Source organism: Carcharhinus amblyrhynchos, chromosome 24 (genome assembly GCF_965287045.1).
Source record: "Carcharhinus amblyrhynchos chromosome 24, sCarAmb.v2.hapA, whole genome shotgun sequence".
NCBI classification, from domain to species: domain Eukaryota; kingdom Metazoa; phylum Chordata; class Chondrichthyes; order Carcharhiniformes; family Carcharhinidae; genus Carcharhinus; species Carcharhinus amblyrhynchos.
Genome location: NC_137347.1, coordinates 5,974,900 through 6,002,488, shown reverse-complemented (window position 1 = coordinate 6,002,488; position 27,589 = coordinate 5,974,900). Strand labels below are relative to the sequence as shown.

The window sequence follows — 27,589 nt, the reverse complement described above, 5'->3', positions numbered from 1 at the left end:
GGGGATGGGTCAGTGAGCACAGGGGGTGAGGGGGACGGGTCGGTGAGCACAGGGGGATGAGAGGGCTGAGACTTGATGTGAGTTAATACAGGAGCAGCAGTTTCACAAACACCTACAAAGGGAGATTTCTGGTCGGCGGACGAGAAATCTGAGAGGCCGCCCATCCCTTTAATCGCACCTGGCAGTGAGGGTGATGCTGATTGGTGGAAGCGGGGTCGCGTCACTGACATGGCAACCGGAGCGTCAAGGCAACGGTCGGTGCGGGTCCCGGGACAGAGACCCAGACACACAGAGTGACACAGAGGGTGGCACACAGCCACCCACCCAGCCACCGGTTCGGCATGTCGCTGCGGACACTGCCGCTGCTCTTCATTAACCTGGGCGGGGAGATGCTCTACATCCTGGACCAGCGGCTCCGGGCCCAGAACATCCCGGGAGACAAGGCCAAGAAAGGTACCGGGAGCCGGGGACTGAGGCTCAGAGAGCGGGGCAGAGGACTGGGCCCAACCCAGAACCCCCACCCCCAGTCCCGAAAACCCCCACCACCCCCCACCCTTAACCTCTACCCCCAAAAACCTAGCCCCCCCTTAACACCTACCCCCCACTCACCCACCCTTAACACCTACCCCCCACTCACCCACCCTTAACACCTATTACCCCATCCACCCATCCACGCCCCCACCCACCCAACCATCCACCCCCCCCACCCACCCACCTTTAACACCCACCCCCCCACGCTTAGCACCTACCCCCCCCACCCACCCCCCACGCTTAACACCTACCCCCCCCACCCACCCCCCACGCTTAACACCTACCCCCCCCACCCACGCTTAACACCTACCCCCCCCACCCACGCTTAACACCTACCCCCCCCACCCACGCTTAACACCTACCCCCCCCACCCACGCTTAACACCTACCCCCCCACCCTCCTTCCCCCCCCGCCCGTAACCCCCCTTCCCCCCCCGCCCGTAACCCCCCTTCCCCCCCGCCCGTAACCCCCCTTCCCCCCCGCCCGTAACCCCCCTTCCCCCCCCAAGACCCTAACGCCCCCCCACCCCCAAGACCCTAACGCCCCCCCACCCCCAAGACCCTAACACCCCCCCTACCCCCAAGCCCCCCAAAACCCTAATGCCCCCCAAAACCCTAATGCCCCCCACCCTTAACCCTTACCCCCAAGCCCCCCACCCTTAACCCCTACCCCCAAGCCCCCCAAAACCCTAACGCCCCCCCACCCTTAACCCCTACCCCCAAGCCCCTGAAAACCCTAACGCCCCCCCCACCCTCAACCCACACCCCAAGCCCCTCAAAACCCTAACGCCCCCCCACCCTTAACCCACACCCCAAGCCCCTCAAAACCCTAACGCTCCCCCACCCTTAACCCACACCCCAAGCCCCTCAAAACCCAAATGTACCCCCTCCCTTAACCCCCACCCCCAAAGCCCTATAATGCTCCCCCACCCCCAAGCCTTCCCAAAACTCTAATGCCCCCCACCCTTAACTCCTACCCCCCAAGTCTTCCCTAAACCCCACCCTAATCTCAAACCCCGCAACATCCTAATGCCCCCTACTCTTAATTCCTATCCGCAAGCCTTCCCAAAACTTAATGCCCCCTACCCCCAAACCTTCCCAAAATCTAACCCCCTCCCAAACCTAATCCCGAACCAACCATAATCCTCAGTGAATTCCCAATGTCATCACTGAACCCAACAACGTTCCTTGCCCCCTTCTAGCCTGTGTTGCCCTCCTTAATAACATCTGTAACATACACACTCCTCTCCCCAATACCCCAACTTTGTGATATAGTCTTCGCACCATTTCCCTGAATTTGCCGTTGGACTACTTTGGTACTATTAATAGTTATCAAAACCTTAGGGCTGGTTTTGATCAGAAAAGGCCAAGCAAATTGTAACCTATTTGAACAAATAGCGCTGAATGTAACTCAGTGAAACATTCCACAGTTGGTTAAGTTAATAGTAATGATTGTAAACAAGGCTATATTCCCCAGAGCTATTTAAGAGATTGCCACCACTCAATTCTGGGCTTGCCAACCTTTGACATCCCAGTTTCCTCCCACACACCAAAGATGTCCAGGTTAGATTGATTGGCCACATTCAATTGCCCCTTAATATCAGGGGGATTTGTAGAGTTTTGCTATAAATGGGCTAATGTGAAATGAAAAGTGATCAAATCTATTCAGTAAAAAGCCAAACTTGTGGCTGTATTCCATTCATTGCATCTATATTTATTTTGAGTCTGTCTGAGAAATATTAACCACCTACATTCACTCATGTAGATTTACAGTATCCCATTTTACAATCTAATCTTGCTTTTCAATTCATTGGATATTGTCTCAGCTCTGATTCTAAGGATTTGTCAAATTTTTCTCAAACTGCAGCTCTTTGTTTCAATGGATTTGCACTCTGCCTCATACGCTTTACATTTCCTTGAAAGATTCCCATTGTCAGCAGTGCTGTGATTTTGGTCAGTGCTTTAGTTGATTTTGATGATGAGTGGAGCAGTGTTGGTGTGTAAATGCACATAGGTATTTCACTTGAGTTAATGTGTTCTTGAATTCCATTGTTTTTTGCACTGGAGAGAAATTCTGCAATGGTTCCTGCTGCTTTATCTGTATACTCTTTGTTTAGTCGACATGGTGCCATTGATTTGCCTGTCTTTTCTGGCCTTTCATTTGGCTGTGGATTGATCCTTTACAAAGAACAAAGAACAACCCGGCATGGGAAACAGGCCCTTCGGCCCAACGAGCCCGCGCCGCCATCTTAACAAAGCATTTTCCTACACCTACCTTGCCCCGTGTGTATGCGAATGGTACCCCTATTGTAACCAGATTCAGGGGAGAATAGTGTAGGGTCAATTTGGTACACCAATCAGCCTAAGAGCACATCTTTGGGGTGTGGGAGGAAACCGGAGCACCCGGAGGAAACCTGCGCAAACTCCCACAGACACTGGCCCAAATCCATGTATCTGCACAGCTAGCAGCGATAGTCACTGAGCTGTTGTGGTGCCCATCTGCTGGTCCAGGTTTAAGCACACACCACGACGCAAAGTACTAGGCCACTCTCGAAACATGCAAGAGCAGCCCACGCACGACCCACTTTGTGCATGCCCCTCGTTTGACAACAAGGTGGACCGACACACCTGCGGATTAAAAGAGACAAAACATTAACATGTAGTATTACATTTCCAGTATCGTCCCGAGGCTCTGACCCTTTTTAAAACTGTCTGCTATAACCCTCCATCCCTGTTTCACTCATGTGCCTACTTAAGTAAACCTTAAACAAGTCCAGCGTGCCTGCCTCCACCACCTTACTTGGTAGCGCATTCCATACCCCCACGACCCTCTGTGTGAAAAACCTCCCTCTAGTATCCAAATTATACTTCTCCCCCGTCACCCTAAGCTTGTGATATTTGTCTCCAATCTAGGAAAAAGCCTGCCACTGTTGACACTATCTGTACCCTTCATTATTTTATACACCTCTATCAGATCCCCCCTTAATCTCCGTCTTTCTAAGGAGAAGAGCCCCAGTTTACCCAATCTTTCCTCATAACCCAGTCCTTCCATACCAGGTAGCATCCTGGTAAACCTCCCCTGTACTCTCTCCAGGGTCTCCACGTCCTTCCAGTAGTAAGGTGACCAGAACTGGATGCAGTACTCCAAATGTGGCCTAACCAACGTTCTGTACAACTGAAGCATTAGACGCCAGCTCTTATACTCTATACCCCTTCCTATAAAGGCTAGCATTCCATATGCTTTCTTCGCAACCTTCTCCACCTGGGTTGCCACCTTCAGAGACTTGTGCACTTGCACTCCCAGGTCCCTCTGCATTTCTATACTCTTAATTGGTCTATCTTTTATCATGTAACTCCTCCCTGCATTATTCCTTCCAAAATGCATCACCTCGCATTTGTCAGGATTAAATTCCATCTGCCATCTATCTGCCCAGTATACTAGCCTATCTATATCCTGCTGTGTCACCTGATAATCTTCCTCACCATTCGCCAATCCTACCATCTTGGTGTCATCTGCAAACTTGCTGATCACACCACGTATGCCCTCTTCCAGGTCGTTTATATATATGCTTGTGTTGTTAGTTGATGGTGGGATTGTACCCACCAGGATTGTAAGGGTGCGTGGGGGCTTTAGTGTTCACGAGCTTGGGAAAAGAATGTCCATCAGGGTTTTTGCTCCTGATTTACTATTAATTAAATCCCGGTATTTTTGGGCAACATGGTGGCACAGCGGTTAGCACTGCTGCCTCAGTGCCAGGGACCCAGGTCCAATTCTGGCCTCGGCTGACTGTCTGTGTGGAGTTTGCACATTCTCCCCGTGTCTGCGAGGATTTCCTCCAGTGTTCTGGTTTTCTCCTACATGAAAAAATGCAGCTACGTTCGTGGCCAGGTGTCCCTGGAGAGGGACAATGCGGTGTCTGCGGGTGCAGTTGACGCCTTCTGTGCCTGTTGGGCACAGCAGGGGCTGGGGTGCATTATTGACCCTAATAATTACATTTTAATTTGATGTTTTTAAGTTTCCTTTGTACTTTGTTTTTGTTCGGGCTGTTCCCCTTCCTGTTGGGGAGCTGCCCCTTTGTCCTAATTTAGTTTGTGTTTGTTTATTTGGTTTGACCTTAAAAGAGGACCAAAGATATGCAGGATAGGTTGATGAGCCATGCTCGGTTGCCCCTTAGTATCAGGGGGATTTGTAGGGTAGCTAAATGTGGTTACGGGGATAGGGCCTGGGTGGGATTGTGGTCGGTGCAGATTGATGCATTGAATGGCCTCCTTCTGCAATATAGGATTCTATAATTCTATAACTTTGCATCTTTGTTGAACGAGGGAAGGGGCAGCCTCGTAAACATTGCTAGCAGTTTTCGTTTTTATTTCTGTCATGTGAAACCTCTACTGAGTGAAAACAGGATTGAAGATGCTTTAAAACTGTAGCACATTACTGAATAGGGACAAAAAGAGCCAGACCAGCCAGCAGTGAGTGGGAAAGTTCAGGAAGTTAACTTGGATCTGGGTGGACTCTGGCATTTTTGTGTTGGTTACTTTGTGGCAGCAATGGTAGAAACCTGGGAGATTATACTGTCCCTGCCCCTCTTGCTGTATGTGTTAATGTTAACCCCATTGAAGTCACCTCTATTTTCAATCGTGCAACCTTCTTGGAGAGAACTGCGAATTTGAGGAAGGATTAAGTTTGACAGGTCACAACATGAGAATTCCTTCTGCCTTAGAACTCTGGTGGGAGGCTCATGTGGATTTGCACAGTCCATGCGATATTCCAGGGTATCCAAGCCCACCAGATGTGAGTACCATCTCTGGCTGTCACTGTCTGGACTATCTACAAAGTTCATACCCTACCTGTGTCAGGAGTGAATATTACCACAAAGCCAAAGACAAACCCACTCAATTGAAGTTTACATTAAAGTTGAAAGGAGACTAATGTTACAGAGTGAATAGGAAGTGGAGAATGTGTATTGTAATATGTTCACATGCCCCATGACTATCACAAACAAATGTGCATCATTCCATTGATGAAAATAAGCTCCGTTTACCACATGTTGTATGGTGTCTTTTGCCACTGCGTTTTATTTGCTTTTTTTATAAGGATATAAAAACATTGAAATTGGAGCAGCAGTTAGCCTTTCAGCCCTTTGGGCAGCCTACCATTCGGTAAGATGATGACTGACTTTCTACTCAGCTACACCTCCAATTATCCCCGTATCCCTTGCCATCCTTGTAATGAAAAAATCTTTCACTGTCTGGTTTATATATAATCAATGATTGAGCATTGATAGATCTCTGCTATGGAGAATTCCGAAGCTTTGCAATTATTTGATTTAATAAATTTCTTCTCATCTCAGTCCTAAATGGCTCCTTAACTCTGACTCCTTAACTTACAACTCATTACTCCTTAACTCTATACTTTCCCAGCCAGAGGAACATCCTCCAAGCATTTACTGTCAAACTCCTCAAGGGTTTTATGTTTCGTGAGGTCAGCTCTTATTCTTCTACATGAGGAAAATAGACCTGGTCTATTCAATGTTTGATTGAGCAATCCCCATATCCCAGCTATTCATAAGAGTGAACCTTTGTTGCTCTCCCTCTAAGGTAAGGAGGCCAAACCTGTACTACAGTACTCCAGGTGTGTTTCACTAAGGCCCTGTACAATTGTAGTAAAACTTATCTTCTGTTACGTTCCATTCCCTTTGTAATAAAAGCTAATGTGATATTTACTTTCTGAATTGTTTGCTGTATCTGCCTGTAAGCTTTCTGGAGACAAAGACACCTAAATCACACTGAAAACAAACATTATCCAGCCTCTCATCATTTAAAAGATATCCAACTTTTATTTAACCCACCAAAATTATTAAATAACTTTGCATCTCTCCACATCATATTTCATCTGCTACTCTCTTCGCTGTCTATGACAATGATGTAAGAGTAGTTCGATGTGGCAATGTTGTGAAATGAACCATCTGATGTCTGATGCAGACACTGAAACTGTTTGGCTGTGGTATTTATGTAGTTGCGAGTATTCCCTACTGGTTTTCTCCTCTTGCTTTTCTTCTAAGCTTTTACCTTGCATTGTGGATATATTTGTGCAGATCATCAAGTCAACAAATGCTGTTCACAAGGACATCACAACTCTGCTTACTCCCTGATCCAATTGGAAGTGTTTTGGGTGTGAATACTTTAAGAACAGAATGAGGATGAGCTATGCCCTCCACGTTCTCCTGGTCAAATACCTGGCCACATCACCACATCATGAATGCCACTTGGGCACACACATGAGAGAGAGCCACTAACTTGAGTAGATGAACTCCTGTCTTCAAAACAAAACAAAGAGACAGGAGAAAACTACAGAAACAGGATCTAGTCCTTTCTAAAGCTCTCTACTTCTCAACTGATCTCTCTTTTAAGATGTTCACTGCAACTCATCCCTTTGACCAAATGCTTGTTTTAGATCTGTTTTATGCAGCCAATGTCAAATACATGCTGATACATCTATAAAACCTCTAGGGTGCTTTTAAAATGTCAAGAATTCTTTATGAATGCAAATTATTACCCTGCTTTACAGTGAATTAAATGGAATGAACACCACAAGAGTTGGCCATTTGACCCAATCCCTTTGTGTTGGTATTTATATTTATGAATGCGCACATAAACATATGAATTAGGAGCAAGAGTATGTCATTTGGCCTTAGAGCTTGCTCTGCCATTCAGTGCAATCATGACTGATTCTGATTGTGGCCTCAACTCCACCACATTCCTACCCAATAACCTTTGACTCCCTTGTTAATGAAACATCTACCTCTGCCTTAAAAACATTCAATGATACTACCTCCACCACTCTGTAGGGAAGAGAGCTGCAAAGACTCGTGACCCACTCAGAGAAAAGATTTCTCATTGTTTGTCTTAAATGGGAGACCTATTATTTTGAACTGTGGCCCCTAGTTCTAGCCTATTCCCCCAAGGGAAATAATCAACGTCCACCCTGCCAAGTCCCCTCAGGAACTTGTGTTTTAGTAAGGTCTCCCTTCAGTTTTGTAAACTCGAATGGATACAGGCCCAGCCTGTTCGACCTTTCCTCCTAAGATAACTCCCACCCCAAGTATCAAGGGCAAGCAGTGGCACATTGGTATTGTTGCTGGACTAGTAATCCAAAGACCCAGGATAATGCTTTGAGAAGCTGGTTTGGAATCCCATCATATCAATAAAACAACATGTTTTCAATAAAACATCTGGAATTAAAAGTTCAACGATGACCATGAAAACCATTGTTGATTGTCAGAAAAACCTGTGTGGTTCACTAGTGTCCTTTAGGGGTAGTAAACTTGCCGTCCTTACCTGATCTGGCCCACATGTGACTTCAGACCTAGCAATGACTCAAATGCCAGATGAAATGGTCCAACAGACCACTCAGTTGTATCCAATCACTACAAAGAAAACAAAAAGAAATGAAACCAGATGGACACCAGGCATTGGAAATGACAATGGCGAACCCAGTCTTGTTGATCCTGCGCATTCTCCGTACTAACATTTGGGAGTTTCTGCCAAAATTGGGAGAGCTGTTTCACAGACTACTCAAGGAACAACCCAACATAGTCATGCTTATGGTATCATACTTTACAGATAATGCCCCATCCTTGGGTATGTCCCGTCCCACCATCAGGATAGATCTGAGGTGGTGGTACAATGGTATACAATCAGGAGGAAATTGCTCTGGACGTTCTCATCATCAGATTTGGACCCCACGAAGTCTCAAGGCACCAGATCAAACATGAGTGAGGAAACCTCCTGATGTTTGCCATGAACCATCCCACTTCAGCAGATGAATTAATATCCCACCATGTTAACGGAGAAGCATTGAGGTGGCAAGAGTGCAGAATATACTTTGTGTGGGGTTTTCATTGTTCATCAGCAAGAGTGTTTTTTCATTTGTTCAGAAATCTGGGTGACACTGGTTGGGCCAGCATTCATTGCCCATCCCTAATTGCCATTGAACTGAGTCATTTACTAGGTCATTTCAGAGGGTAGTTAAGGGTCAACCACATTGCTATGGATCTGGAGTCACATGTAGGTCAGACCAAGTAAAGGTGGCAGATTTCCTTCCCTAAGGGTGGTGGTTAGCACCCCGCCTCACAGCACTAGGAACCTGGGTTCGATTCCAGCCTTGGGTGACTGCCTGTGTGGTGTTTGCATGTTCTCCCTATGTCTGCATGGGTTTCCTGTGGCTGTTCCAGTTTCCTCCCATCATCCAAAGATATGCTGGTTAGGTGGATTAGCCATGATAAATATACGGGTCTTTGGGAATTGGGCAAATGGGAGAACCTAGGCGGAATGCTTTTTTGCAGACCTGATGGGCTGAATGGCCTCTTAAAGCACTGTGGAGATTCTATGGTTCCAAAGGACATCAGTGAACTAAATGGATTTTCACAATAATAGTTTCATGGTCACCATTGGACTTTTAATTCCATATTTTTAATTAATTCAAATTTCACCATCTGCCATGGATGGATATGAACCTGGAGCCCCACAGCATTACCCTGGGCCTCTGGATTATTAGTTCAGAGACAATACCACAACACCACTGCTTCCCCAACCAGGCTGGTCATCCATGATAAACTGGCTCTGCAGCAGTTGGGGAGGAATCCAACAAGAGGGGAAAAACATACTTTACTTCATCCATCAACCTCTCTGCCAAAGTTGCATCCGTCGCCCATCACAGCATTGGTAGGGAACATCCAATGCACAGTCCTTGTGGAGACCTGGCCCTTATTCAAATTGAGGATACCCTCCATCATTGTGTGACACTAGCGCTATGCTAAATGGGATAGATTTAGAACAGATCTAGCAACTGAAGATTTGTGAGCAATAGGTAAAGATGCTGTTAACACATATATCTGTAGAGCATAGAGAAATAGCTTAAAGTTAAATAGATTGGATATAGTCAGGCACATTGATAACCCACTTTATGGAAACAACTGAGAGTTTAGTCACAAACATAGGACATAAGGTTCGATGCTGCTAACACAGCAATAATTAGGGATAATAAAAAGACTGCCTGTAATGTAGAGATAACATCAGAGATGTGATGTGCTGTGAAGCATACACCACATCCTGCAGGAATGTAAGAGGCCCACGTTATAAAAAGCAAATGGTCTGCAAGATGTGTTGTTTATACAACTAAGCATAAAAGGGGGAAGGGGTCACTGAGATAGTCGGGACAGCAGTGATTAAGTTGGCAAAGGATTGATTACTGCCAATCTGAACTGGACATGTAACAGTATTGGATAAGATGGATGAGTTTGCTAATGCACACTTGTGATAACAGGAGACATTGTTAGATGGGGAGCAGAGGTGATGGGAACTTGGGGCACCTTGAGCCAATAGGGGAATGACAACACATAGATGGGACAGGGACCACCAATTAGGGGAGAACATCACATTGCAAAGCCATTACAATGCTTGTAAAAAAAGTATAAAATGTGCTGCAAATTTATGTGAGGTGTGCCTATTTCGCTAGACACCCGGTCTTGCAAGAACGTCAAATAAAATCTTGCTCCTTCAGAACTTGACTTGACTAAATTGTTTAACTGTGAGCTGTGTTTCTCACAGATTGGGCACCCATGAGGTATGTGGGCCATCAGCAGCAGCAGAATTGCGCTGAACCGTAATCTATAACTTCACGGCCAAGTATATATCCCCTGAACTCTATTATTACCACCAAGCCAGGGGGTCAATCATGGTTCAATGAAAAGTGCAAGAGGGTATGACATGAGCAACATCAGGCAGACCTAAAAATGAGGTGTCAATCTGGTAAAGCTACCAGATAGACTACTTGCATTGCCAAACAGCAAGTAATAGACAGAGCAAAGTAATTCCACAAACAACAGATTCGATCTAAACTCTGCAGTCCTGCCACATCCAGCCGTGAATAGTGGTAAACAAGGAAATAACCACTGAAGGAGACAGCTCCACAAATATCCCCATCCTCAATGATGGAGGAGCCCCTCCCATCAGTGCAAAAGATATGGCTGAAGCATTCGCAACGATCTTCAGCCAGAACACTGGCACCTACTCAGCAACGTGGAAAATTGCCTCAGTATGTCCTACACACAAGAAATAGGACAAATCCAACCCGGCCAAAAACAGTCCCATCAGTCTACTCTCAGTCATCAGTGAAGTTTTGGGAGGGGTCATCAACAGCGCTATCAAGTAGCCCTTACTCAGCAGTAACCTGCTCAATAATGCTCAGTGTGAGTTCCACCAGAGTCACTCAGCTCCTGACCTCAGTAACGCCTTGGTTCAAACATGGACAAAAGAGCTGAACTTTGAGGTGAGAGTGACTGCTCTGATATCAAGAAGCGTTGAACTGAATATTGCATCAAGGACTATTTGCAAAATTGGAGTCGATGGGAATCAGAGGGGAAACCCTCCGCTGGTTGGATTCATTAAGGGCACAAAGAGATCAATCATCACCATTTCAGAACATCACTGCAGGAGTTCCTCAGTGTAGCATTCTAGGCCCAGCTATCTTCAGCTGCTTCATCATGACCTTCTTTCCATCATAAGTTCAGAAATGGAGATGTTTGCTGATGATTGTACAGTTTTCAGCACAATTTGTGACTCCTCGGATACTGAAGCAGTCCATGTCCAAATGCAGTAAGACCTGGACAATATCCAAGCTTGTGCTGTTGAGTGGCAAATAATATTCATACCCATACAAGTGCCATGGAATGACCATCTCCAACAAGAGAGGATGTAACCAACGTCTTTTGACATTTAATGACATTACCATTGCTGAAACCCCACTATCAACATCCTGAGGTTTATCATTGATCAGAAACTGATCTAGCCATGTAAGCACTGTGGCTACTAGAGCAATGATGTGGGTATGCCGGCGTTGGACTGGCGTAAACACAGTAAAAAGTCTGACAACACCAGGTTTTACGAGCAAACCAGAGGCTAAGAATCCTGTAGCAAGTAACTCACCATCTACAAGGCACAAGTCAGGACTGTGATGGGATTGTCTCCATTTGCCTGGATGAGCAGCTCCAGCACCATCCAGGCCAAAACAGCCATTTGATTGGTACTTCAACCAGAAACATTTAATCCCTCCACCATGAACAGTGGCAGCTATATATACCATCTATATGATGTACTCACCAAGGCTCCTTAGACAGCATTTTCCAACCCACAACTGCTGCCATATAGAAGGAGAAGGGCGGCAGATATTTTGGAATTCTATCATCTGGAATTTACCTCCCAAGTCACACACCACCCTGACTTGGAAATATATCACCATTATTTCACTGTCGCCAGGTCAAATTCTAGGAGACCCCTCCCTAACAGCACTGTGGGTGTACCTATAGCTCAGGAACTGCAAGGTCCAAGAAGGCAGCCGACCACCACCACCTTGAGGGCAACTAGGGATGACCGCTAAATGTAGACCAAGCCAGTGGTGCCCACATCCTGTAAATGAATTCTTAAAAAGTCACGTGAACCTTCCTTAACTGCTTCTAATGCATTTATATCCTTTTAAGTAAGGAGACCAAAACTGTACACAGTACTTTAGATGTGGTGTCTCCAATCTTTTACAACTATAGCAAACCATCCCTACTTATATATTCTACTCTCCTTGCGATCAATGACAATCCATTCGCCTTCCTAATCATTTGTTGCACCTTTATATTAACTCTTTATGATTGATGTAGCAGGATACCCAGATCCCTCCATAACTCAAAGCTTTGCAGTCTATCTCCACTTTCCTACATTGTGTTACTTCTGCAAAATTTTTGCCCACTCACATAACTTATCCATGTCCCTTTGCAGAATCTTTATGTCCTTACTTTCCTATCTTTGTGTCATTGGCAAATTTAGCAACTATACAGTCAGTCCCTTCATCTAAGTCATTGATATAAACTGTAAGTAGTTGAAGCCTGAACATTGATCGCTGTGACATCCCACTTGTCACGTCTTGCTAACCCGAAATGACCCATTTATGCCGACCGTTTCATGTTAGCTAACCAATCCTTTATCCATTGCAATATGTTACCCCCTACATCATGAGCTCATTATTTATGTAGTAACCTCTGTCAAATGTTTTCTGAAAATTTAAGTACAACACATTTCACAGGTTCTCTTTTATCCACGCTGCTTGTTACTTCCTCAAAAAACTTCACTGAGTTGAAATTATTTCTGGTTCACAAATCATATTGAATCCTTGATTGCGCTGCAATTTTCTATTTCCAGTTTTCTCTCTAACAGATGTTAAGCCAGCTAGCCTGTAGGTTCCTGCTTTCTGACTCCCTCGTGTTTTGAATTGCTTTTGTCCAATCTGATGGGACCTTTCCAAAACCTAGGGAATTTTGGAAAATTAAAATTATTGTATTTATTATCTTTGCAGACACATCTTTTAAGACTTATTATAAAGTCTATCCAAACCACTCATACCCTGTAAGGCTGCATCCTCAGCTCCTTACTGTGCTCCTTATACACATACGACTGCTTGGCCAGATTCTGCTCCAACTGCATTTTCAAGTTTGCTGATGACACTACTATAGCAAGTTGGATCTCAAACAACGATGAGATCTGACAGGAAAGGAGGAGAGAATCTGATGAAATGGTGGAAGACAGTAATCTGCCCCTCAGTGTCAGTAAAACAAAGGAGCTAGTCAGCAACTTAAGGAAACATAGTGGAAGACATTCCCCTGTCTACATCGATGGTAATGAAGTCGAGATGATCAAGAGCTTCAAGTTTCTAAGTTTCCAGATCACCAACAATTTGCCCTGGACCCTCAACACCGACGCTGTAATTAAGAAAGCTCATTAATGCTTCTGCTTTCTCAGAAGGCTAAGGAAATTTGGCATGTCTGCTACGACTCTCATCAATTTTTACAATGCATGATAGAAAGCATCCTTTCCAAATGTATCACAGCTTGGTATGGCTCCTGCTCTGACAAGACAGCAAGGAACTACAAAGAACATAGCCCAATCCATCAGGCAAACCAGTCTCCCATCTATTGACCTAGTATACACATCTTGCTGCCTCAGAAAAACAGCCAGCATAATCAAGGGCCCCATGCACCCCAGAAATACTCTCTTCCACATTCTTGGTTGGGAAAAGATAGAAAAGCCTGAGGACACGTACCAACCAACTCAAACAGTTTCTACCCTTCTACCATCAGACTTTTGAATGGTCCTATCATATATTAAACTGATACTTCTCTTCATCCTACTTGTAACTGCAACACTATATTCTGCACCATTTGTTTTCTTTCTCTCCTATATACTCTGAACAGTATGTTTTGCTTGTATTGTGTGCAAGAAACAATACTCCTACTGTATCCTAGTACATGTGATGATAAATCAAATCAAGACCTGGCGTCTTGTTGGCTTTTAGTTGTAATCATTTACTCTACAGTTGTTCTGATGATGGTAATTGTTTTAAGTTCTTCCCTCCCGTCCACCTTCTGATTATTTCTCAAATGTTAATTTTGTCCTCTATAATGAAAACAGATGCAGAATATCAGTTCAATTCATCTACCATTTCCTTATTTTCCTTGATCAATTCCCCAGACTCACTCTACAGGACCAGTGGTCACTTTATATTTTCTTTTTTTAAAATACCTGTAGAATCTCTTATGATCTGTTGCTGTATTTCTAGCTCATACTCTAATTCCTCCCCACTTATTAAACTTTTAGTCATTCTTTGTCATTCAGTCCAATCTTCTGACCTCCCACTCACCTTTGCAGAATTATATGCTTTTTCTTTCAATTTGATACTATCTTTAACTTCTTGAGTTAGCCTTTTCATTCCGGTATCCTTTTATTGTATTTTTCCTCATTTCAACCTTTCTGCATACCTTTCTATTCATTTTTTTATTTAATTGTCCACTTTCCTGTTGAAAGCAGCTAGGTTATTAGCTTCAATCACTTTCTGTGGTAGTGAATTGTACTCTTGAATCACTCTCTGAAAGAAATCTATCCTTGCTTCACAATTGGATTTATTAATAACTATCTTATATTTGTGGCCTCTAGTTTAGTTTTATCCCCTGACCTATGGATCTATTTCTAATAATTTGATCACCTGTATTTTTCAATCCCTTTGATGTTCTGTCCCACCAATATGTAGGTGATATTTCTGTTTGTGTGACCAAAATGCATCACTTCATGGATATTCAGAATAATAGACAAACCATGTTGAATTAGTTATGGGCAGCTCATTATGATCTACCATTTAGTTTAGATTATTCCTTAAAGCATATTTATTTGACCCTGACACACATTTTAAACATTGACGACCTAGAAATTGCGATGCTCCCTTTGTTTTTCAAATAATGGTGTCATTGAACTTAACTATACCGATACCTATGGAGTAAGACATTGGCCATTACAGTTCAATGTTGTGATAGTCTTTAACCCTTCCCTTTTAATTACTCCCCATATGATAGCACCATTGCAGCGCTTCTCACCAACAAGTTACACTTTTAACCAAAGAATTGCAGAGCACTTCAAGATATTTTAAAAGGCGTTAGAGGATGTGGTGGAAGGCAGAGTTGAACAGAAAGCCTTTAAGGAGACTTTTGAAACTGACAGCTGATGAAGTGAGGGTTTAAGGGCAAGTTAGCTGTATGCTCAATTACCAGGGGTAGAATTGACTGTTGTGAAGAGAAGGTGAGAATTGGAAGATAGAATACAATTTCAGACACCCAGTCGGAGGAGATTAAGTGGGGCAAAGACAGGAAAGATTTGTAAAACCAGGATGAAGATTTTGAATTCAATGCAATGAGGGTGAGGGTTAGGGATGCTGGATGGTTGTTGTTGATTGGAGTAGTGGACATTGCGTGAGAATGGATTTGAACACCAGTTCTTTTAACCATAGTTTTACACAGCTCAAATGGCTCTCTCTTGACCCTTTCCAATCTGAAAGGAAGTCTATAATTATGCTGCTGGTGTTTTTCACAGTCCAACTGACATATGTGTTGCAAAAAAGTTTATTTGCACATATTTTCCAGTGTTAGTAATCTGTGAAATACAAACAACCAGGTGCTGTAACTTATAAATAATCATAATTACTTTAAAAAATTGTCATTTTTCTCTTGTGCATCTTGTAGATGATTGGCCAGAGACAGACCGACAACGAGGTATTGTACTTTATTCCGTTTACCTGCATAATTGCATATTGTGCTGACCCACCTCGCCTCTTTTCAAATAAGCACGTAGCATCACAGAAAAAAAATTACCCTCTCAGCCCTGGACTTTATCCTTTTTTTTCCCAGAGGAAGGGGACAGGCTGATAATCGTGAGTAAAAGAAACCCTGTTTTCTGTTCAGCTTTGAAAGTAGAATAAGACTAACACACTGATCATGCCTGCGAGCTACTACACAACCAAGTTCATGGCCACCTGTCCTTCCATTGTCAGTTGTGAGATGGGTATGCTTATTGGTGAGCTCGAACTTGACTCTGAGAGGCAATGTTGGGACCCACAGTGATTTCATGTGGGAACACCACTGTATCATCCAGAAATGGGCCCATGAAACATCAGCCCCATCCAATTGGTGAGGTTGCATCTTTAGAAGCAAAGAAGGCTTCCTGATCCAGGAACATATTGTACATGACACATTTTGATTTCAGTGTGCATTAGATTTATTGGAGTTATTGATAAGCAACAAGGCTGACTCTGTAGGTTTGTAAACTGAAGCTATTAACCTGAAAATAAAGTGGCGGGGCTTCTGAGCTGTCTAGTCTTACCAGAGAATTAAAGGGAAATATTATTTTAGGTTTTAAATCTTTTCAAGCTCCTGTATCTCTGCACCTAAGCTTCACACCTGAATATGCAGAGTGGAGATTACAGTTCTGCAGTTGCAGTTTTTCTGCAACTGTACAGGGCATTGGTGAGGCCGCAGCTGGAGTACTGTGTGCAGTTTTGGTCGCTGCACTTGCGCAAGGATATTTTGGCCTTGGAGGGAGTGCAGAGGAGGTTCACTAGGCTGATACCGGAGATGAGGGGGTTGGACTATGAAGAGAGACTAAATAGACTGGGTCTGTACTCATTGGAGTTTAGAAGGATGAGGGGGTATCTTATAGAGTCATATAAGACAATGAAAAGGATGGATAGGATAGAGGTAGAGAGATTCTTCCTGTTCAGAAAGGACAACAAGACTAGAGGGCACAGCCTCAAGATAAGGGGGGGGAGCGCAGTTTAGAACGGAGTTGAGGAGGAACTTCACTCAAAGGGTGGTGAATCTCTGGAATTCTCTGCCCGTTGAAGTGGTGGAGGCTACCTCGCTAAATATATTTAAGACATGGGTAGATAGGTTTTTGGTAGGCAAGGGAATTAAGGGTTATGGGGAGAAAGCGGGAAAGTGGAACTGAGCCACTTCAGATCAGCCATGATCTTATTGAATGGCGGGGCAGGCTCGAAGGGCTAGATGGCCTACTCCTGCTCCTACTTCTTATGTTCTTATGTTATGTTCTGAAGCGCTACTGCTGGCTGCTACTCATTTGTTAATCTACAAAGCATGTTTTGGAAGTCTGGTGTAATTTTGATACTTTCAGATCATACTCCTCTTTGTTTTGTTCACATGTGATCCTGGTAGCCTCCTTCAAGAGGGTAGTGGATTATGGAATTGAAACTTCCGTAATGGTTGTCTTTATTCCCAGGGCAGAAAGGAATCTTTCTTCTGCCCCTTCAAAAGTGTGTTGTACAAATATTGTCAAATTGACATGTCATAATTTATGAACAAATAATGAAAGAGCTTGTTTAAATCATCACTGAATGATGTATTATTAAATGAGCAGCACTGTCCAAATGTGATGTGTTGGTGTCAGATATTGTTATAACAATGCTACACCACAATCCACATCTCTTCAAGAGACTCTGACCAGTTTGTAGAATGAGTAGGGATTCTCTGCCAGGACCCATTGTTCAATACAAATACTGTCAAAATGTAACTTGTTTCTTCATTAATTCTATTTGCATGAATTAACATCAGAAACAGGAATAGGCCATTCAGTCTCTTCCGGCCTGCTGTGCCATTCACTAAGATCATGGCAGATTCTCAATCTCAACTCCGCTTTGTCTGATCCTCATGTCCCATCATTGCCTTAAGTCCAAAAATTTCTCAAACTTAACATTAAATATACTCAATGACTGAGCATTCATAGACCCCAATTCCAAAGATTCAAATTCCTCTGAGTGAAAATGAATTTTCTGAAATGACCAACCCCTTGTACTGAGACTAGTTCTTCCAGTCAGGGGAATCCTTTCAGCATCTGCTTTGTTCGTCCTTCTGATAATCTTGTATATTTTCAATGAAATATACTTCTAAACTTCAGAGATTATATATCCTTTTCACATATGCAATACAAAGAGCAATGCATTGATTTGTCAGAAGTGGGGATTTCTTCTGATGTGTCTCTATTGGTGCAGGAAGAACGGCTATTACAGTTTCTAGTGGCAGCCATGGATTAGTTGTTGGCGCACTTGTTCTTGAACCAGACAAATTAATGAAGTAGGAATAAACCATTTGGTTTGGCAAACCTACATTCAATATGATCGTGATTGATTTTGGGCTTCATCTCCATTTTCTCATCTGCTCCTGGTATACCTGAGAAACCAAAAATCTGTGTATCCCAGCTTTAAATGGTGGATTCTGGTTCAAGTCAGTCCAGGATATAAGCACAAAAGTCAACGCTAATGCTAGGTATTGTTACAAAGCAGAGTTTGATTCCCCCCGCCACCCTGTGCTTCGAGAAAATACCCAAAGAGGAGTACCTCGTCTTATAATCTGTAAAAACTGTGTGTAAAGTGGTATGACCGGCTCTTCAGCAACTCCTAGTGGTTAAATACCAAACAAATTCCTGACACTCTAAAATCAATGCCAACTATTTACTTATCTAACTAACAGTGAACAAATTAAACTCTTAACGCACCGAATAAAACGCAATTCTAATGAAATACTGTTCAAATAAATACAATTCTCACTCATTAACAAAATAGAACTTAATCACTCTCAAAATTTACAACTAGTTTTGGTGTCTTCTTGAATGTTCTGGGCCTTCTCTGTTGATTCTTCTGTCTGGAACTTCTTTCTTCTTCGGTACTTTTGCTATCTCAATGGTACTTTGTCTTAGTGAAGCTATGAGAGCAGCAAGCCTCTGTCTTTCTGAAGTTATTATCTCTGGCAGTTGGCTGTTGCTCTCTCTTGTTCCACTGCCCCTCTTATTTTATACCTGTGATGACATATCAATATTTTCCATAATAGGATTGGTCCTAGGTTGTCAAAACCATCAGATTTATGTTTAATAGGTTCTTGGTATCTAAGTGCCTGATTCAAATTGATTGGTTAAGTTCAAAAGCTTATTGCTTTGGAAAAAACTGCTGCTTGACCTTTTGATACCAATGTTTCATTTTGGGTATTCTATGTACTTACATTGTTTGCACAGAAAAAGCACCACCTTTTAAAGGGACCGTGCAATGTTTGCTGTTTTAGCATTTTACAATTATACAAACACCAAATCCTAACTTTCTACTTCTCAATCTACAATTACTCTACGCAACTTCACAACAGTGCCGTACTGAGGGAACTTTGCATGGTCAGAAGTGCAGACTTTTTGATGAGATGTTGAACCAAGGCTTTGACTGCACTCTCAGGTGGATGGAGAAGGTTCCATGGCACCATTCCAATTAATAAATGACCTCCATTGTAAGGTCAGAAGTGGGGATGATTGATGCTGATTATTGCACATTCACAACTTCTCAGGTACTGAAGCAGTCCATATGCAAATGTAGCAAAACCTGGCCAATATCCAAGCTTGGGCTGACAAGTGGCAAGTAACAACATTTGAGCACACAAATAGGCAATGACCTCTAACCATGTCCCCTTGGCATTGCCAATGCTGAATTCCCCAGTATCAACATCCTGGGGTTACCATTGACCAGAAACTGAACTGGACTAGCCATATAAATACTGTGGCCACCAGACTGGGTCAAAGGCGAGGAATGCTTGGAGAGTAACTCATCTCCTGACTCCCCAAAGTCTGTCCACCATCTACAAGGCGCCAAGTCAGGAGTGTAATGGAATACTGTCCATTTGCCTGGATGAGTGCAGCTCCAACAACACTCGAGAAGCCTGACACTATCTAGGACGAAGCAGCCTACTTGATTGTTACTGCTTCTACAAAGATTCAATCCCTTCACAACTGGCAAACAGTGGCAGCTGTGTGTACCATCTACAAGATGCTCTGCAGGAGTTCACCAAGGTGACAAAGGCAGCTGCTTCCAAACCCATGACCGCTGCCATCTAGAAGGACAAGGGCAGCAGGTACCTGGGAACACTACCACCTGGAAGTTTTCCTCCAAGTCATTCGTCATCCTGACTTGAAAATATATGGCCGTTCCTTCATTATCCGACAACACTCGAAGCTCAGTGCCATTCAAGGCAATGAGTCTGCTTGATTGGCACCCCACTAACCACCATAAACATCGCTCCTTTCACCACTGGCAAATGGTAGCAATAGCGTGTACCAGTTGCAAGATGCACTGCAGCAGCTCCTCCAGCCCAGGGCCTCTCCCACCCAGAAGAGCAAGAGACAGATGTCTCATTCCAATCTCCTCAAGTCCCATATAATCCTGACTCGAAAATATATCACCGTTCTTTCACTGTCACTGGTCAAAATTCTCAAACGCCCATCCTAAGAGTATTATGATTGTACCATATGTTCTGCAGCAGTCTTGGAAAGTGACTTACTATCATCTTCTCAAGGGCAATTGGGTATGGGCAATGAATTCTGCCTTGCCATCTAGGCACACCTTCTATGAATAAATTTTTAAAAGTACAATGATAAGGCTTATCAGAATCAGATTGAAAAATCCTCACCTGAGGCTCATACCAAGGAGTGGTCTTGTATCATTTATAAAGATGGGATTGAGAGATGTTAAAGAGAGTAAGAAAAATTAAAAAGAAAATTAATTGCATTCCTTTTTAAATCTCACATTTTGAAGGATTGAGATCCCACACACAAAATTAATTTACATTGATTGGCAGTAATTATGACTCAACACAGTATTTAAAATTCCCTAACTCCTGAATGCACAAAACCTAACTTTTTCCTGTCATGTTTTGTGAGTAACTATTTAAATAAATCTTGTTTTGTAAATGAGGTGTTGGATAAGTGCCTGCAACATACTGTCATTGACATTGAGCAATGGGTTGCCACTTCAGTGGGAGAGAGCAGAATGATTTTCTAATGTCTAATGTTGATTGCAGCTCCCACAATTAGATTTGTGCACCTGATTGGCATAGTGACATTGCTGCAGTTGTCACATTCCGTTCCACTGGTTTACATTGAGTGAGAGCTGACGGTGGATTGAGACGCACAATTATCTCGTTCTCCAGCGTATTTGGATCTCCAGAAATCACCAGAGTACTATTGTTGGCAGGCTTTGTAATTGGCACTTCGCCAAAATTGTGAGCCATTTAAAAGTGTGAAAAATTTGGATACTGGCACAGAGTGAGACTTGTCATTGTACTGAAGGCTAAGGCTAGAAGTAACAATCTAAATCAACCATTAAAAAGGGAAGTTTTGGAGTTGTCACAGTCAAGGCATGACATAAAATAAATATATATGTTCAACTGGAATACTTTATAAAGTTTTTTTCCTGTTATTAAAAATGAAGAATTGCTGAACTAACAAATGGTTCAACTAGTCATCTGATGCCTTGCATCAGTTTCAAGGTAACAATGGCAACGGCAACAAGGTGTGTCTCATCCAGCTAACTCTGCACAAAGGAAAGCCTTCACAAGTTGTAACCTTCCATAATGATGCTAAGGGACAAAGTGTTAGCAGTCCTAACAACAAAAAGCTTAGTTAACCCGACACCTGTGTCTCCAACTCCAATTAAACACTTATATTTCAACCTTCCTGTAGCCAACATCAAGGAGGTATGATAACGTCAGTTACATCTGACCTCTGAACATGAACAGAATTCCAGGCAAGAGCCTGCGCTGTCTATTATCTAGCTTGTGACAGCAAAAAGAACTCAGTCACCAAACCTGCTAACCTCTGGAACCTTAGAACTTGTGCCTCCAAACTAATTCATTCTTTGTGCCTTCTTCTGTCACGCAAGCCTCACTCCTAATAGCCGAAACATTTTACTATCAGGCAACCTCCCCGTGGAAGGAACATTCCAGTTGCTACATTCCAGTTGCTTCTTGATTTGGGACTCTGGACACATGTAAAACTGATTTTTGTATTGGTGTGTGTGGTGTAGTGTGGGTGTGTCAGGGCTCTGCACATGCAGATGCAGTCAACACCAGAGCACAGAAGCGTAACAAAGGCGATAGGATGGCTCTGTAAATAGCTTGCTGGAGGGACTCGCATCCAAGCCCTGCTGCACAGGGTACAGATGAATAAATGAAGGGGTCACCATGCATGGACTTTCCAAGCACCCAGACTCACTGCCAGAGAGTTGGCATACAATGCATGACTATGTCAAGAGTCCAGCTCTAGCTTTGCAGTTTGTGGTTGCTCAGTATGACCATCTTGGGTGCCCTGAACGGAAATGCGGCACACTTCTACTTCCCAAGCTGTTCTTGGAAAACATCTTGTCGGGAAAATAGAATTGCTAACCAAGCACTCAAAATAGGCACTAGAACTTAGGCTGAGGATGATTTATAGATGAGTATTATTCATGCAATAATTTCAAGTATTAGAGCAGTGAATTAAAACTTGCTGTTAGCTCTGGTCGTCTTAATCATAGTGATGTAACAAAAGCACATTGGGGTTGGCCTGTTTAAGGACATTGCACAGGGGTGACAGCCCTGGATCAAATGGAAGGAGAGTGTGTTTTGGTACTCCAGGAAAGGGAAAAATGGTTCAGGAGGATGTCCCTTCAATAACTTCCTGTATTATAACTCTGGAAATTTGTACCACTGCTGGGTAATGCTCTTCATCTACATTCCCCACTTCCTTATCCCCTTCTCTATATCTTCATTCTCGGGCAGCTTGAAGATAATTCTTCCTTGAAAGTCAAGCATGCTGTGAACAATTATGAATCTTGCCTTTCAATCTGGAAGGAATCTTTCAAAATTAACCCAGTGAGTCCTTTCAGCAAAACTATTGTTTCAAGAAGCCAGTGCAACCCAATCAGAACCCTTGCTGTTGCTTGGCTTTTTGTTATTTTGGCGTACTCCATCGTAACTCTTGCCTTTAATACTCTATAGAACCAGTGAAGTTAATGTAAAATACCCAATTCAAAAAGTACAATCTAAATCTTTTATATGAACATCACAGCTGTACTTGATCTTACCACATGCACACATCCCATCAAATCAAATATTGTAACCAGGCTAATTATTAATTGATCTGCTCCCAGCTGTCACTCCAGCCTAGCTCAATTAACTCTGTAGATTCAATCCCAAACCTGTCCAATGTTAGTCTGTGCTGTTGAGTTCTACAGTAAGAAGTCTCACAACACCAGGTTAAAGTCGAACAGGTTTATTTGTAGCAAACGCCATGAGCTCGACCCAGGGCAGTGCCTTTATCCATTGGTCAATATAATTATTTATTAAATTGTATATAATTCTTTCTGCTTTCTTTCAGTAATGAATGACATTATCAGTACTATGTTTAATAAGAAGTTCATGGAGGAATTGTTCAAATCTCAGGAACTGTATTCCAAGAAAGCCCTAAGAACAGTGTTTGATCGACTGGCTCATGCCTCCATTATGAGACTTAATCAGGCTAGCATGGACAAGGTGAATGGATCACTCCAGTGCAATTACAATGTTTAACGGTTTGAGTTCAGATGTCCCTTTGTCAGAGCGAAGGATCGTCCAGACTCAAAACATTGACTGTTCTCTCTCCACAGATGCTGTCAGACGTACTGAGATTTTCCAGCATTTTCTGTGTTTGTTTCAAATTCTAGCATCCGTAGTAATTTGCTTTTATTTTATTATAATTACAATGCTTAATGCTCTCCGCAATATCGGAGTATATGAGCTAAATGCAGGGTCTAGCTTTATTCAAAAGGTATGAATATAAAAATGGTTTATAGTCCCCTCTAACAACCCTGATTTGAGCTAACCTGTTGGAAGCTGATAATTCTTTCCAGCTCTGTTCTTTTGGTTACCTGAGTGTTAAACAGTACCATGGAAATAAACCAATGATTTCAGCTCTAGGACTTGGCTACAGGAGTACCTCAGGTTAGTATCCTAGGCCCAACAATCTTCAGCTGCTTAAGGTCAGAAGAGGGGGTGTTCGCCGATGATTCCAAAATGTTCAGACCCATTCGCGACTCCTCAGATACTGAAGTAGTCCATATTTAATTGCAACAAGATCTGAACAATACCCAGGCTTGGGCTGACAAATGGCAAGAAACATTCATGTCACACAAATGCCAGACAATGACCATCACCAATAAGAAACATTTTAACCACCACTCCTTGACATTCAGTGGTATTACCATCACTGAGTACCCCACCGTCAACATCTTTGGAGTTACCATTGACCAGAAACTCAACTGGACTCACCACATAAACACAGTGGCTACAAGAGTAGGTCAGAGGCTAAGAATACTGTGGTGAGTAGCTCACCTCCTGACTCCCCAAAGATTATCCACCATCTACAAGGCACAAGTCAGGAATGTGATGGAATACTCCCCACTGGCCTGGATGGGTGCAGCCCCAAAAACACTCAAGAAGCTTGACACCGTCCAGGACAAAGCAGCCCACTTGATTGGCACCACATCCACAAACATCCTCTTCCTCCACCGCCGACCCTCAGCAGCTGCAGTGTGTGCTATCTACAATGCTTAATGTTTTGAGTTCAGATGACCCTTTGTCAGAGCAAAGAATTATCCAAACTGAAAACATTGACTCTGTTCTCTCTCCACAGATGCTGTCAGACCTACTGAGATTTTCCAGCGTTTTCTGTTTTTGATTGAGATTCTTGCATTTTTAGTAATTTGCTTTTATTTTATTATAATTACAGTGCTTAATCCCCTCAGAAATATCAGAGTATGTGGACTAAATGCAGGGTCTGGCTTTATTCAAAAAATATGAATATAAAAATGGTTTGTGGTCCCCTCTAACAACCCGCAGTTGTACTGCAGTAATTCATCAAAGATTCTTTTCAACATCTTCCAAACCCATGATCACTTCAATCTCAAAGGATAAGGGCAACAGATTGGGTGGCATAATGGTTAGCACTACTGCCTCACAGCGTAAGGGACCTGGGTTCAATTCCCAGCTCAGGTCGCACATTCTCCTGTGTCTATGTGTGTTTCTTGTGGGTGCTCTGGTTTCCTCCACAGTCCAAAGATGTGCAGGTTAGGTTGATTGGCCTTGATAAATTGTCCCTTAGAGTCTTGGGATGTGCAGGTTAGTGGGATTAGTGGGGGTAAATCTTTGGGGGTGTGGGGATAGGGCCTGGGTGGGATTGTTGTCAATACAGATGTGATGGGCCAAATGGCCTCCTTCTGCCCTGAAGGGCTTCCATAAACTTTCTTCTATACATGGGAAAACCACCCAAGTTCCCTCCAAGTCACACACCATCCTGACTTGGAAATATATCACCATTTCTTTGCAGTCACTTGATCAAAATCCTGGAATTCCCTCCCTAACGGCATTGTGGGTCAATCCACAGCATGTGGATTGCAGTGATTCAAGAAGGCAGTTCATCACATTTTCTCAAGGGCAGCTAAGGAATAGGCAATAAATGCTGGCCAGCCAGCAATGCCCATGTCCCACATTTGAATTAAAAAAACCTATCAAATGTTCAATCAATGAAAATTCATACTCCTACCTCCAGCACTAGTTTCAGATATTGGAGATTTTAGAAAATGGAAGAAGCCATGAATAGCCAAAGTCAAGGGTCACAACTTGGGAGGGAAGTGGTTGCAGAAAAGACTTTTGTTTATTTTAACCCCATGTGCATTTGGTATCTGTGCTTTGTTTCCCTATAATCTGCAGCTCTATGACCTGATGACAATGGCATTCAAGTACCAAGTGCTGCTCTGTCCACGACCTAAAGATATCTTATTGGTCACATTCAATCATATGGATGCAGTTAAGGAATTTATACGTGACTCTCCAAGCATTCTCAACCAGGTAGATGAGACATTTCGACAGCTGATTGAGGTGGGTGTTATCTTCACTTGATGCTAAGGCAAATGATGGACCAGGCATGTGAATAAAAATGTCATGGAATGTCAGTCTACAGGCATCATTATGTGCACGATCTATCAGGAATAATTGAGATAGATGGTTGGAGGAATGTTTCCAGTACAAGTTTGTTTGACAACACTGGAGCACTTGGGGAGAGTAGTCAGGATGAGATTTCAGAAGAGGTGGGTAATGATGACAGAAAGGAAGGAGAACAGTTTACAATGTCAGCTAGCAGGGGACCAACAAGGCAAGTTGGGTGGTCAGCAATTTGTGGGAATAGGTTCTATAGGCAATCCTGACACTACAGAAAATTAGAAAAGTTAGAAAAGGATGCAAGTTCAAAATGAGGGCATGGGGGAACCTTGGCTTGGTAGGCAAGGCAAAAAGATGGATCTGGCAGAATGATGAAAGAACCAAGAGGGACAAGCCTACTTGACCTCACTCTGACTCATCTATCTGTCACAGAATTGGTAGGAGTAACCACCACACAGTCTTTCTGGAGACAAAGTCCCATCTTCACATTCAGGGCATCCAACATCATATTGTGTGACACTACTACCATGAAATATGGAATATATTTCAAACTGGTGCTGTGAACTGTCAGTAGCAGCAGAATTCTACTCGACTACAATCTGTAACCATATGGTCTGGCTTATCCTTCACTCTGCCATTTCCATTGGATTAACGCTGGTTCACTGAAGGGTACAACACCTTGGCATAACTAAAAATATGATGTCAACTTTGTGAAACTACAGCACAGGATTTATGCTATAGACAGAGCTAAGCAATCCCTCAACATTGAATCCGGTCAAAGCCCTACAGTCCTGCAACATCAAGTTATAAATGGTGATGGGCAATTAAACAACTAACTGGATTATTCTCATCCTCAATGATGGGAGATCCAGTGCAAAAGACTAACTGAAACATTTGGTAACTGTCTTCAGCCAGAAATGCCAAGTAGGTGATCCATCCCTGCCTCTTCCTGAGGTCTTTGGTATCACAGTCTTGGGGGCTTTGGCTTAGCTGGCACATGCAGTTTGCAAAGTTAATGTAAGCCTACTTGTGATTAATAAATAAGCTTTACTTTAGTCAACTCTGGTTAATACTGTGAAATGGATCAGGTCTCTCTGCTTTGCTGGTTTGGAATATAATGCTTGACTTTTTGCCTTTCTCTGATAGACGTACAGCTGCCTATCAGCAGGAGAGTTTCAGCTCATCAGGCAAACGCTGCTGGTTTTCTTTCAGGATCTCCATATCCGAGTAAGTGCACTGAGTTCTTGGTTGCTCTGTGACACAGCAAATGCACACATGGGTGGAACCTACTGAGTCTGCAACTTAACAGTTTGTACTGCACAATTGTTTATTGTGTAGTCGAAGAGTAGGTGAGAATTTTATGCCTGGTTTAGGATCCTTGCACCCAGAGGTGTATAATGTCCAATTACACAAAATAAAATGGGCAGTATTAGATTGATCATTTATACACATCAACCAGCTTTTTTAGGTCAAAATCGAAGAGATTAACGAAAGGATGGAGAAAAGATTCACTACAATGGTTCCAGGGATGAAGAGGTAGATTGGTGAAGTGGGAATGGTTTCCTTGCAGATGAGAAGGCTGAGAGAAGCTTTGCTAGAGATATTCAAAATCACGAGGGGTCTGGACAGAGTAGATTGGAAGAAATTTGCCACTCGTAAAAGGATCAAAAAAGAGAGGAAAACAGATTTAAAATAATTGAAGAAAAAGAAACAAAATCAGTGTGAGGGGAAACCTTTTCACACAGTGAGTGGTCAGGGTTTGGAATGCACTTGCTGACAGTGTGGTGGAGGCAGGGTCAACTGAAGCATTCAAAAGGGAATTAAACTGCGCAGAGTTACGAGAGAAGGCAGGAGAATTCC

General features: G+C 43.1%; 1 protein-coding gene across 1 annotated transcript in view; it reads left to right on the top strand.

Moving 5' to 3' along the window:
* The first annotated feature begins 241 nt into the window (after positions 1-241).
* The window catches only part of oscp1b (organic solute carrier partner 1b), a 53,072-nt gene continuing 25,724 nt past the window's right edge, over positions 242-27,589 (top strand). Inside the window, exons 1-4 of the mRNA XM_080211184.1 lie at positions 242-453; positions 23,133-23,287; positions 25,502-25,669; positions 26,876-26,956. Of these exons, the coding sequence (XP_080067310.1) occupies positions 342-453; positions 23,133-23,287; positions 25,502-25,669; positions 26,876-26,956 (516 nt within the window). The 5' untranslated portion in view covers positions 242-341. The remainder of the gene's footprint in view (positions 454-23,132; positions 23,288-25,501; positions 25,670-26,875; positions 26,957-27,589) is intronic.